The 13,724-nt window shown below is 45.0% G+C and overlaps 2 protein-coding genes across 5 annotated transcripts in view; one reads left to right on the top strand and one right to left on the bottom strand.

Moving 5' to 3' along the window:
- Positions 1 to 465: 465 nt before the first annotated feature.
- Positions 466 to 1,414, top strand: LOC117888710 (cytochrome c oxidase assembly protein COX14). The gene is made up of 2 exons (XM_034792347.1): positions 466 to 721; positions 983 to 1,414. The coding sequence occupies exon 2, from the start codon at positions 990 to 992 to the stop codon at positions 1,167 to 1,169; it is 180 nt and encodes a 59-aa protein (XP_034648238.1). The 5' UTR covers positions 466 to 721; positions 983 to 989; the 3' UTR covers positions 1,170 to 1,414.
- A 4,375-nt stretch (positions 1,415 to 5,789) lies between these two features.
- CERS5 (ceramide synthase 5) overlaps positions 5,790 to 13,724 on the bottom strand; it is a 37,375-nt gene continuing 29,440 nt past the window's right edge. For 3 of the 4 annotated variants that reach the window (XM_034791931.1, XM_034791930.1, XM_034791929.1), the window contains 2 exons: positions 11,942 to 12,098; positions 5,790 to 7,072 (listed from right to left, as the gene is read on the bottom strand). In XM_034791931.1, coding sequence (XP_034647822.1) covers positions 6,920 to 7,072; positions 11,942 to 12,098 — 310 coding nt within the window. In that variant the 3' untranslated portion in view covers positions 5,790 to 6,919. Of the gene's footprint in view, positions 7,073 to 9,225; positions 9,331 to 11,941; positions 12,099 to 13,724 lie in introns of all 4 variants that reach the window. The other variant, XR_004648339.1, reaches the window with a different exon arrangement.

Below are 13,724 nucleotides of genomic sequence, written 5' to 3' on the forward strand. Positions count from 1 at the left end.
GGGGGGGGGGGGCAGTAACGCAGTGGCCCCCCCCGAGAGGGGCTGGGCCTGGGGCACCAGCTGAGCAGGTCGGAGGAGATTCCCCCCCCCCGGTTTGGCGCCAGGCTCCCGCGGTATCGAATAGCCCCAGTGCGGCTGGGGGCGGGGTCAGCGGGGCTATAAATAGCGGGGGGGGGGCGGCACTTGGGCCGCAGGTGCTGAACTGGGGGTGCCCCCGCCCCCCCCCGTGACGTGGTTTCCCTCAGGGGCGGGGTTAGAGTTTGGTTCACTGGCTCTCGCCCCCCCCGCGGGGCCTGGCGCCTCAGGGCCGCGTGGGGACCGAGGGCTGCGCGCTGCCGGAGGGGGCGGGAGCGCGCGCATGACTTGGGGTCACCGCCTGGCGGGCCAGGTCACGTGCCAGGCGCCCTGGGGTTGGCTAGGCTAATTACCAGCGCAGAGACACGCACAGGGGGCGCCATCCCCCAACCGCCATTGGCTCCCGCATCGCCGCTCGTGCCGCCCAGCCTGAGGGGGGGCAGACGCGCATAGAGGTTACAGCTCCCAGCATGCAGCGCTACGGCATTTGACTTCCGCCGTCAGGCTCGGAACACGTGACCGGAAGGGCGTCGCCTCTTGGGAAAGGTCACTGGGGTAGGTAGGGGGCTGAGGGCGGGGGGAGCGCGAGGCGTCCGACCCGGAACAGCAACCGACCCCGACGTCTCTGAGACGGCCCCGGCAGCAGGTGAGGGTCGCGCGGGGAGCTGGCCCCGCCCTGCCGCCAGCGTCTCGCGGGGGGTCGCTCGCTCCGTGTGGCGGGGGGAAGCCGCGCTCAGTGGCCGCCCTGGACGGGCCCTCGGCTGCGCGCCGGGCGTGACCGCCGCGACTCGGGGCCCGCGGCCATGGGCAGCCCGGGCTGCTCCGGGGGGCCTCGGGCGGTCTGGCCAGCAGCGCCCCGCGCTCCGTGCCGGCCCCGCGCGCCTGAGACCGGCCTTGTGCTTTGCAGGGGCAAGATGGTCTCCGCCAAGCAGCTAGCGGACTTCGGCTACAAGGCCTTCTCCGGCTCCATGATGCTTCTGACCGTCTACGGGGGCTATCTCTGCAGCGCCCGAGTTTACCGTTACTTCCAGCGCCAAAAAGCCCTGAAGCAGCTTGAACAGAACCAGCTCCACCCAGGGGCCGTGGAGGACTGAGTGCTGCTCCCGGGCTGAGAGACACTGAATGAGCAGCGCGGAGGCTGGGTTGGGATTACTTCTGCTGCAGTAATCAGGTAGCAAGTGCAACCCTTCCAGATCACAGATGAGGGCTAGTTTAGATCATCCGGGGTTTTCCTCCCGCACACTACGGTGTCTTGTTTCTCTGCACTAGCGAGAGGTTACAAAGTAACTCTGTGTAAGCATGTTTTGATCATGTGATAATTAAATATTTTACTTATTTATCCTCTTGTCAATATGTGACTAGAACCACCTGGGTGAAGGAGCAAGTCATTTAAATCAAACCAATACACAATTTTACTCAAAACCCTTCACAGTGGGGATGTCTGCCTTGACCTGTTCTTCTAAAATTCTCCTCTCACAGACCAGCAAACTGAATAGCTGCAGGTTGAGGGAGACTGAGGGCTTGTTTACACGTAAAACACTGTAGCTGCCCCCCTGTAATGCTTCAATGGAGACTTTACCTACACGGATTGGAGGGGTTCTCCAGGCAGCATAGGTAATCCACCTACCTGAGAGGCAGTAGCTGGGTCAATAAGGCTATGTCTACACTACCGTGGTAAGTTGACCTATGCTATGCAAGCTATGTGAATAATGTAGCGGGAGTCAATATAGAATCATAGAACTGGAAGGGACCTCAAGAGGTCATCTAGTCCAGTCCCCTGCATTCAAAGCAGGACTAAGTATTATCTAGACCATCCCTGCCAGGTGTTTGTCCAACCTGCTCTTAAAAATCCCCAATGATGGAGATTCCACAACCTCCCTGGGCAATTTATTCCAGTGCTTAACCACTCTGACAGTTAGGAAGTTTTGCCTAATGTCCAACCTAACCCACCCTTGTTGCAGTTTAAGCCCATTGCTTCTTGTCCTATTCTCAGAGGTTAAGAACAATAATTTTTCTCCCTTCTCCTTGTAACAACCTTTTATGTACTTGAAAACTGTTATGTCCCCTCTGTCTTCTCTTCTCCAGACTAAACAAACAATTTTTTTCAATCTTCCCTCATAGATCATGTTTTCTAGACCTTTAATCAGTTTTGTTGCTCTTCTCTCCAATTTGTCCACATCTTTCCTGAAATGTGGCACCCAGAACTGGAAACAATACTCCAGTTAAGGCCTAATCAGCGCGGAAGAATTACTTCTGATGTCTTGCTTACAACATTCCTGCTAAATCATCATTTTGGGATGTATGCTTTTTTTTGCAAGAGCATTACACTATTGACTCATTTAGTTTGTGATCCACTATGACCCCCAGATCCCTTTCCAGGGCAATCATTTCCCCTTTTGTATGTGTGCAACTGATTGTTCATTCTGAAGTGGAGGACTTTGCATTTGTCTTTATTGAATTTCATCCTATTCAGACCATTTCTCCAGTTTGTCCAGATCATTTTGAATTTTGATCCTATCCTCCAAAGCATTTGCAACCCCTCCCTGCTTGGTATCGTCTGCAAACTTTATAAGTGTACTCTCTATGCCATTATCCTAAGCATTGATGAAGATATTGAACAGAACCAGACCCAGAACTGATCCCTGGAGGTCCCCACTCATGCCCTTCCAGCATGACTGAACCACTGATAACTACTCTCAGGGAATGCGTTTCCAACCAGTTATGCACCCACATTATAGTAGCTCCACCTAGGTTGTTTGAGGTGGTCATGCAAGACAGAATTGAAAGCCTTACTAAAGTCAAGATATACCACATATACCGCTTCCCCCCATCCACAAAGCTTGTTATCCTGTCAAAGAAAGCTATCAGGTTGGTTTGACACTTTGTTCTTGACAAATCCATGCTGACTGTTATTTATCACCTTATCTTCTAGGTGTTTGCAAATTGATTGCTTAATTATTTGCTCCATTATCTTTCTGGGTAGAGAAGTTTAAGCTGACTTCTCTGTAATTCCCTGGGTTGTTCTTATTTCCCTTTTTATAGATGGGCACTATATTTTCCCTTTTCCTGTCTTCCATGACTTTTCAAAGATAACAGGAATACTTGCGGCACCTTAGAGACTAACAAATTTATTTGCATAAGCTTATGCTCAAATAAATTTGTTAGCCTATAAGGTGCCACAAGTACTCCAGTTCTTTTTGCGGATACAGACTAACACAGCTGCTATTCTTAAACTTTTCAAAGATAATTTCTAATGGTGCAGATATCTCCTCAGTCTGCTCCTTGAGTATTCTAGGATGCATTTCATCAGGCCCTGGTAATTTGAAGACATCAAACTTGTTCTTTCCCTATTTTAGACTCTGATCCTACCTCATTTTTATTGGCATTCACTATGTTAGGCATCCAATCACCACCAACCTTCTTGGTGAAAATTGAAACACAGAAGTAATTAAGCCTTCAGCCATTTATACATTTTCTGTTGTCTTTTCCCCCCTCAGGTCTACTGTCCCTAGTCTTCCTCTTGCTTCTAATGTATTTGTAGAATGTTTTTTTGTTTCCTTTTAAGTCCCAAGCTAGTTTGATCTTTTGTGCCTTGAGCTTTTCTAATTTTGTCCCTACATACTCATGTTATTTGTTTATATTCATCCTTTGTAATTTGACCAAGTTTCCACTTTTTGTAGGACTCTTTATTTTTGAGTTTTAGATCATTGAAGATCTCCTGGTTAAACCAGGGTGGTCTCTTGCCCTACTTTCTCTCTTTCCTATGCAATGGGATAGTTTGCTCTTGTGCCCTTAATAATGTCTCTCTGAAAAACTGCCAACTGTCTTCAATTGTTTTTCCCCCTTAGACTTGCTTCTCATGGGATTTTACCTACCAATTCCTGGAGTTTGCTAAAGTCTCCTTTCTTGAAATCCATTGTCTTTAGTGTGCTATTCTCCCTCCTACCATTCCTTAGAATCATGATAATTTTCACCCAAGTTGTCTTCCACTTTCAAATTCTCAACCAGCTCCTCATTATTTGTCAAAAATCAAATTTAGTACATTCTCCCCCCAGTAGTTTTCTCCACCTTGTGAAATAAAAAATTGTCTCCAATACATTCTAAGAACTTGTTGGATAATCTGTGCCCTGCTGTGTTATTTTCCCAACAGATGTCCGGGTAGGTTGAGTTACCATGGGGTCTACACAGCGAGGGGTCGACAGGAGAAACTCCCCCCTTGACTTACCTTACTCTTCTCATCTGGCAAAGTACAGGGGTTGACTGGAGAGGAATCTGCTGTTGATTTGGTGGGTCTTCACTAGACCCATTAAATCAACTGCCAGTGGATCGATGTCAGAGTGTGGATCCCAGCTGTAATGTAGATGTAGTCTAGTAGAATTCTCCCCTCGACTTAACTCCTGGTGTAGACAGTTTAACTGCATTGCTCAGGGCTGTGGATTTTTCACACTGCTGAGTGATGGTTATACTGCCCTCATTTCCTAGTGTAGACTCAAACTGAGGAAGTGGAGAGCAAATTAGATTTTGTAACCAATGGTTTGACATCCACAGTAAAGTCTTCCAGTCACCAAACCATCCAGAAATGCATGAATTTGCTAGTCATGAGTCCTCCTCCCTATTGCCAGACACTCACTTCCACAAGCTTAATTTGTAGAGTTTCATTTCAATGTTAGACAGTTCTGAGATTAAAAGTGGCAAATTCTTACAAGAACTTTCCTTTATTTGGAAAAAAATTGTGGATGGTGGAGTTTGCTGTAGTTTCTGGTCTGAACACTAAGACTTTGGGCTGTTTTATCTCAATGCTACTAGAGTAACAGTGCTATAAAACAGGTGAAGTAGCAGCTGCCAGTTCCTCTTATTAACTTTAGAATTTCCTTAATTGAAGTATGTGAAAGTATTTCTCTAAAGATAGTATGAAGTGGAAGTAGAGTTGGTAAAGGCTACTTGGGAAAGCATTTGGCCATACTAGACATGGTAATGGAAATGCAGCAGAGACCATCTTCTAGAAAGAAAACATCTTACTTTAGTTGAGTGGAACAACTAAGAAGATGGAGGCTTCATACAAGTTTTATCCTGTATACTTGTCTAAAGAGTCAAAGAAAATTAAAGCTAGATTACTAAGTCTACTCCAAGAAAATAAAGTGGTATTAGGTATCTGCTTTAAAAAACTCAAATTTGAACTCTACATTGATAAATGTAAGCTTGATACCCAGTACACACAAGGTTCTCTTGCCATAGATATACTTGAGTAGAATGCATAGTGAAAGTTCAGCACAAGAAGGGAGTTCAGTGAGGTACACTGAATAAAAGTTATTGGAGCTAGGGCTAATGAAAATATTCATGAAGGTAACTTGTCAAACTTTGCATTCAGTGAATAATTTTCTAAATGTGTATGAAGAGCATGACACTTGATTAAAGCTCATTTGACCTGTGGTCCAAGCATCCTAGCTGGCACTTAAGTGAAGCACAGAATCTTAAACAACAGTATTCTCTCTCATTTGATTCAGCTGTTCCTACCAGCACCATTCTGCCTAGGGTATTAGAGGGTTCACTAGTTTAGAAGCAACTCAACAAGAAGAGCAATACTACAACTTTCTGCAGTGTATAGGAGTTCTTATTTATATGCCAAACTTGCTCAATATGTCAAGGTGAGATGTTTACAAAGCAGGGGCAGCTGCCTTCTTAGAGAAATGCAGTAAAAATGCAAGTCAAACCAGTTTCTGAAGCTTTTTTTAATCAGATAAGAGTAAACAATTGTATAAAATAACTCAAGAAATTTCTGAAGTCCTGCACATGATTATGACACATTCAGGTGTCTTCCATTGCCCCTGAAGTACCATTGAGTAAAGAAAGAAGTGAAGCCTCTGCTGTCCTGATTTCCAAAGTCAGTGGGCTGGAAAGGCAGCTGCAGCAATGCTCACTTCTGTCTTAAAAAATACACAGGCAGGGCTGCAAACTCTGCCTGTGTGGAAAGTTAATATAACCCACCAGCATTGCTCCATCTGTGGCTAATGGCCTGTCTTATAAATCTAACCAACCACAGCCCGTAACTCCTGTAAAAGTCTAAATTCACATGATTTGCAGGTATGCATGTGCTGTGATAGTTTTCTTAATTAGGGTCAGGAGTGCAACATTTTTAAGACTTTGTATGGGCATTTCAGCACCACAAATAGGCAGCAAATACCACTTGGTCCATCTTAACAGCACAGATTATAAACTATAATCTCTTTAGCACATAGCATCCAAATGGCAAGTTAAAACATGCTTTGTCCATCACAATCTGTTTCAATGCATGGCTGTAACACAGTCACAGCAGGACTGATAATTTAAACATGATTTAAAAAAACTTCTGTGCTACAGCCTGGGCAGCTTACAGCATGATGTATCAGAGATACTAGACCACACAATCTAAATGGATCCTGGAGTGCATCAAGAAAACATACTGAACTTGTACTGGGTCAAGAAACATTTTTGGAATGGTACCGTAACCAGTCCACAGTCAATGTCCATCCCATCAAGCTTGAGTTGATCTTAGTAAAAACCAGTTTGTCACACACAAAAATACTTCTGCAAATAATATTAGAGATGGGACTAGGAGACTAATAAATACAAAATGGCTTATTTTCTTTAAAAAGTGAAATTTGCATCTTTGTTTTTGCACTAGTAATTGGCTCGGTCCCTTCTGTGGTGTGAAACCTTAGACTGGTCTGGATTGTGCCCATCTCCAATTTGATGGATGTTTTTTGAGGGAAGGGGTATCTTGATTAAAGATCACTTAGGAATGTGGAGTGCAACACATCTAGATATTTAGAGACAAGTCCGTGTTTGCCCGAGACCTCCTCCGGCCTTACTCCTCTTCTGCCCATTGGGCACTAGCCACATGACCATTAATCCGATTGGCACCATTGCTTGAAGTGCTGAAGATTCCTTTTGTGCTATTTGAAGTCATGTCGTCCTCTTCAGAGCTGCTCTCTACATCACTGCGATCATCTTTTGATACCTGAAAGTTTAAAATCAAAAGGTAGGGGTGGAGGAAAGATTACAAATTCACAGGAAACAGCCATTAGAGAGGTCTTGTCTATCTGATCAACCAGTGCAGAGTTGCCCCCTATATTATATTCTTTGAATTATTTAAAGTTGAACCTCACAAGCAGGACCTTCCAACCACATATAGGGAGCAAGGTACAGAATTCAGAATAGGGGACCGAGTCAGGAGATGTTATTTTCCAGCACTCTGATTTGTTGTACAGCCTTGGCCAACCTAATTTTTGCACTTCCAATTCAGTATTATTGCTCTCCTCACATGGGTGTGTTGTTGAAGTGCTTTCAGATCCATGGAAGGAGCCCATAGCAATATATCGCTGTTTGATCCTTCTTCAAGTAGCTAAATTATAGCACAGATTATAAAGGGTGCCTTTCCAAATGGCAAATTAAAACATATTTCTAACACTAAATTATGAGTTACCATCTTGTTCAGACACCTTTTGGTAATCAGCAGGAGGTGGGAAGAAGCATTGGTTTTAGTTGCTAAAGGGATAAGTTTGTGTTTGTTTTTAAGGTTTAATCGTAAGTACTGATGTTTTATTTCAAAAAGGAACGGGCCCCATTTAGCACATCACCATTTGCATAAGATGCCTCCCTCTTTAGAGCCTCTGTTTACAGAGAACTACACAGTGGGTTAGTTATTTAGGGCATCAGTTCCCAAACTTTGATTCATGTATCACCTTTGTAAAAAGTTATTGTGAAGTGCATTGATGAAATGTCAAGCACATGTTCCACCAATGGTATCTTTACCACATTTTGGGAACCCCTGTTTTCAGGAATGGGTGTACACATCAAACTCTTAATTTTTGAGCCAAGGTACATTTGAATGGTGGTCTGTAGAAGGGAAAGGTTAATTCATAGTCCTGCAAATGACACTAGGAATGCAGAAAGCATCTATAATCAGAGAGGCTCTATAATTTACGTCTCTACAGACAGCCACTCTTAGGTCTTATGATCATACGATCTATCTAGTTTGCATGTGAAGCTTAGAATCCTCCAAAATCTCTTTCCATGCTTTACAGGGTATTGGCCGGGGAGAGAGTCTGATGTACAATTTCAGAACAAAGTCTGAAGACTGGAGAAGTCAACCACGCACTTTCTTGGTAATCGCTCCTTAAAGTTTACCACAAGGGGGCAGTGTATTATCAGCATAATGCCAAACGATGCACGACAATGTGAAAGACAAGGTGTGTAATGAAATATCTTTTATTGGACCAACTTCTGTTGGTGAAAGAAACAAGCTTTCGAGCTCCACAGAGATGACCAGACCTGATGAGCAGCTCTGAGGAGCTCAAATGCTTGTCTCTTTCACCAACAGTAGTTGGTCCAGTAAGGGATTATCTCATGCATCCTGGTACCAACACAGCTACAACACTGCAAACAACAATGCGAAAAGTTCACCACCTCAAATTTAATCACACGAGTATCCCAGTAACTGGCTAAATGCCACAGCTATAAAGCCACTGGTGCTGAAAGAGGTGAGCTGTCTCCTTATTTCCCCATTGCCTGTATAGCAGTGCCCTACTCTTGCACAGCCCAAGGGAAGCTCCCTGTACCTGGGAGTCTGGAACTAACAGCCCCAGGTATACAGCGGGCAAAGCAGTTTCTCAGTGACTAACATGCCAGCAAAGTACAGGATCAGGCTCAGCCCTACGTACTCGGAGTTGGGCAAACAGACTCTGAGAGCAAGTTTCCTGACAAATGGAAAAATTTGGCAGAAAGCCAGTACCAGTTAATGATTTCCAGGCTGGGTTTCGACAGGCCAGCTGCATGTGCAAGCTTAATCTAGGAGGTGCAGAATCACCTTTTTATACACTGGCCAATGACAGTCACACAGCCAGACTATGGCAGAGTTGGGAACAGGCTCTCAGTCCCTTGTTCTAGCCACTAGACAAACCAACACCTTAGCTTCCTGTGATCTGTAACCACACCTTGTTAACCTGGGAGCAACTCACAGTGAGGCAGGCAGTTTAAAGGAAGCTGCAAAATGCAGCCCATCTGAAGCCAAACAGCTTTTCAGACTCAGTTTTGTATTTATGTCTTAGAGCTCAGAGAGAAAGAGACACACATATGGTCCACTCTACAAGCAAAAGCACAGATTACACTTACATGCAAGGGATGAAACTGTCCAGCTCCAATCTGGCACAGAGAAAAGGAGTGAGAAAAGAGTGGAGAGTACAGAGGCAGGGTCTAGTCCTTTCCTGGCTAGGTCACCTGGTCAGGAGAGAAAAGCAAGGAGAGGAGAGAGATATAGACCTCCAGGTGTGGGGACAGCTACACAGACAGATACTGTACTAGGAAACTAGCAGCAGCCATGAAAGACAGTAACAAATGATAATAGACCACACACACACACACACACACACCTTGCAACATGCTCCTTCCCCAACCCTTAGAAGGCCGTCCCCGCAACACACATTGCCAGAGAACTCTGCTTCAAATATTCCTTTAGGCTAAACAAGTTCCCTACAAATAGACCAGCCCAATAGTCTATAGGCAGTGAAAATGCAGCCACAAGTGGGATTCAGGCTTAGTTCCCAAATAGCTAGGGTGGCACAAACATGTTACTGTCTAGCTACCCCTTCTGGTAGAGGATCAAACAGCACTCCCTGGCTCTGAAGGAAGCTGTTCCAGCCATGACACAAATGGGGAGCAGGAGCGAAGTTAAAGTACTCCAGCCTTCAGCCACTGGCCTGAAAACCACTGATTCAATGGGGAAGAACTTGACAGCAAGCTACTCAGGGCCTATTACTAGTCAAATGCCTGTGGATTGGTGTCACACACACACACACACACCTGGAAATCCTCAGCAACAGGCAGCAGGGGAAAGAAACTGTGCTAGAAGCCCATGGATTGTGTCTGGTACAAGCATCCCTCTTCACAGAGCATTTACCTAAAAGCCACAACTTGAAATTTTCCTTCTGTTCCCTGGATGTCCATCAGAGACAGAAGGGGGTAGTTCAGGCTGCCTCCCTGTCATGTCTTTCAAGGCATATGGAAGGACTTCGCAGCACTCTGTTCCAAAGAACATGTCTTTGATGAAGCAGAGTCGCCCCTCCATAAGCAGACCAGGCAAGAATCCTGGGAACTCCAGTATAACCCAAAAAAGCAGGACTAGCATCAGAGTCCAGGCCAGTAACAGCTCATCTGGCTTTGATGTGCTGGGGATAGGGCAGCAGCTCCAAGGCCTTTTATTTTATTCTACGAGTTGGCTGGAGTGGTAGACAGGCCAAGAAATGCTTATCTTTGAGTGAAGTGGCGCGACAGGCACAAGCTCCAAGTGGGAGAGCACAGTATGCTCCTAGGACAAGCACTAACAACTACACTTACACGTACCTTCTTGCTGAGGCAACTGGGCCTGCAGCAGAGAGCAGCATCTTTCCCTCTTACAGGAAGAGCTGCCGTCCACACCCCTTATCCATCAGGAATTCATTCTAACCAGAACATTCTGCACACTAAAACTGGACACTATAAACAGAATCCCACTAGCCCACTGTCAGCAGGTCCCACTACGTTTCCAGTAGCCTACCATGCCAACCTCACCTGGATTACCTTGTTGCACTGTTGGGATATGCACAGGCAGCCCTAGTCCTGGGTTACTACTGTAGTGAGCTCCAGATATTGAAAGAACAGGAGTACTTGTGGCATCCTAGAGACTAACAAATTTATTAGAGCATAAGCTTTGGTGGGCTACAGCCCACTTCTTCGGATGCACAGAATGGAACATATATTGAGGAGATATATATACACACATACAGAGAGCATGAAAATGTGGGAGAATACTTACATGGCGAGATAGATTCAATGTTTGTAATGGCTCAGCCATTCCCAGTCTCTATTCAAGCCTAAGTTGATTGTATATAGTTTGCATATCAATTGAAGTTCAGCAGTTTCTCGATGGAGTCTGTTTTTGAAGCTTTTCTGTTGCAAAATTGCTGCCCTCAGGTCTGTTACTGAGTAACCAGACAGGTTAAAGTGTTCTCCTACATGTAAGTATTCTCACACTTCTTATCAAACTGTCTGTACTGGGCTATCTTGATTATCACTTCAAAAGTTTTTTCTCTTACTTAAATTGGCCTCTCAGAGTTGGTAAGACAACTCCCACCTTTTCATGCTCTCTGTATGTGTATATACACATCTCAATATATGTTCCATTCTATACATCCGAAGAAGTGGGCTGTAGCCCATGAAAGCTTATGCTCAAATAAATTTGTTAGTCTCTAAGGTTCCACAAGTACTCCTATTCTTTTTGCAGATACAGACTAACACGACTGCTACTCTGAATCCAGATATTGAGCTCATATCACCCTCGATGTCGGTAAGGTTGGATTTTGTAACATGAACAATTTCCCCAAGATAGTTAGAGGCTCCTAGCCAGCTCCAGATTAAACCAGGGAGCACAACCTTCCCCGCCTCTTACTCCAGAGCAACTGGTCTTCAAGCTGCACAAGAGGGAAGGCAAAAGCCTTGATCAAGTTACCAGAACAAACAGAGCAATGCACAAACTATACTGAAGTGCATGATGTCATTCAGGCAGGCCAGACAGCACTATTCACTTGTATGGCCAGACCATCAAGGAGTGTGTGCCTCCCTGTGTATACACTTGGGCCACGTGGGTGCTAGAGCCTGCCAAGCCTAACTGACCAGGACATCCCTAGAGGAAGTGAGTCACTCACAGAAGCAGCAAACATGCTACCCCTTACCTTGGAGCCAGCACTGGCCTCACTGAACAATGCAGAAGGCTCCCTCTGATTTTCAAACAGATGCCCTGATCCCCTCAGCACTTATGTGAGAGAGGAGCCAGCCCAGCCACAGGCGCCCTTACCTTTCCTCGCATCAGGGCCTTGTAGGCAATGCGAATGATGAGACAGGACCAGATGATGTGCAGAACCTGCAGGGTTACCAACAGTCCATTGAACAACCACCATGAAGGATAAGGGCCAATCAGCTCCCAGCTCTCAAACAAGGTAGTATTCAAGATCCTGAAAGAAAATCAAGGCGCTCGTTAGATTGGCTGCTTTGCTGCTTGACTAGAATTCCCAGTTTCCAACTCTGAACTGAGCTGACTGGACAGATAAACAATAAGTTTCTGTCCCATTTAAGCTTCTATTGCTTTCCTCTTTTCATAGTGCGATGCCCCTGATATACTGTCCCTTGCACAGTAGAGAAAGGCCTGAAGCTGGACTTGGGTTAAAGTCACTTGAATTAAGCAGCAATAGGAGAAGATGTGGAGACTCAGAATTTAGGTTAAATATAAAAATCCACTCCCCATCCTCTTCTCCAGGGTACGATCAGCATTCACAATGGCATCAGAGGAATGGAAGGCAATTGCTTGGATCACCAATGCTGTTTGGGATGTATGCATGGCTTTGAGTGGAGAAATGAGCCTTATTCACATGCATGGATGATCTTGACCACATGTAAAGGTCAGGAAGGAATTTTGCCACCAGAGAGCTTTGAAGAATTTTTGACAGTGAAGCTGCTGTTCCCTTGCTCCTAGCCTTTTCCTCTGTCCCTTCTCTCAAGTCAAAGGAATTGAAAACCAACTAGTGGGTCAAAGCCAGGTGCCTCCTTGAAGATGGCTATGGCATTGTTCTCTTCACTGGGATTTATTGGCAGTACTTAAGAAATTTAATAGAGCAGTTTGATGACTGTTTATAAAGTAGTCACTAGGGGAGATTGCAGAGAGATTTTTTGAAAGATCACTTTGCTTTCAGCATTTATTGAAAAAGTGAGAAATTAACTTTTCAGGGAGGGAATCCAGAGCCTTAGTTGCAGTTAAAAAATAATGGTTACCTAGGAAACAGCTTGTGGTGGAGTCAGCATGCAGTTTCATGTCATTACATCACTGATCATGGAAGGGAACCTGTACTGAGTGGAATAGCACCTTCAGATGCAACCAGAGACTCACAAGTTCTCCCTATGGAGCTGAGGAATTACATTATAGCCAGTGGAAACCACATTAAAGATTTATAAGACACACTGAGTGTCAGGGTGGTACCAGAGAGCACATTGCATCATGTCAGACAATGGGGTGAAGAGCACAGAGAGAATTGTCTCATTTGTCAGTGTAAAACAGTAACTCCCGCCCTCTGAAGGGAGCATAATTTGTGGCAGGCAGAGGTGACCGACATTTCCCCTATCTAGACCCCTTTATATTTGTTTGGAGCTATACAAAAATAAATAGGGATGCTTATCCAAGGGCCCTTGGTGCTTCTGCCACAGGGACAAAACTAAAACTAAATAGGAGCTTATCCTACCCCAGAAATACATCCCTAAGAGACGGGAAGTAGGCCTCTGTTGTTTACAAAATAAGGATATAGGAAATGACAAACCCAGGTGTAGCAGACCTTACAAGACACCTTCCCAAGGAAAACAAAACATGGACAAATACAATCATCAGCAAAAAAAAATCCCACCAAGTCTGACTTTGTCCACGTGTGTGTGTGTGTGTGTGTACGGGAAGGGAATCTCATTACGGAATGATTGATTACAAACATCTTAGCTAAAATTTCTAAATCCAAAAATACCCCAATACCTATTTCAAGCTCTACACAGCTAGAACATGGAGTCGGGGCAGACAGTCTTCTGAGACCAGCTAGGTACTT

Source organism: Trachemys scripta, chromosome 16 (genome assembly GCF_013100865.1).
Source record: "Trachemys scripta elegans isolate TJP31775 chromosome 16, CAS_Tse_1.0, whole genome shotgun sequence".
Taxonomy (NCBI): Eukaryota; Metazoa; Chordata; order Testudines; family Emydidae; genus Trachemys; species Trachemys scripta.

What these genes read in the sequence shown, in the direction of transcription:
- LOC117888710 (XM_034792347.1), top strand. Translation starts at nt 990, where the DNA reads ATGGTCTCCGCCAAGCAGCTAGCGGACTTCGGCTACAAGGCCTTCTCC.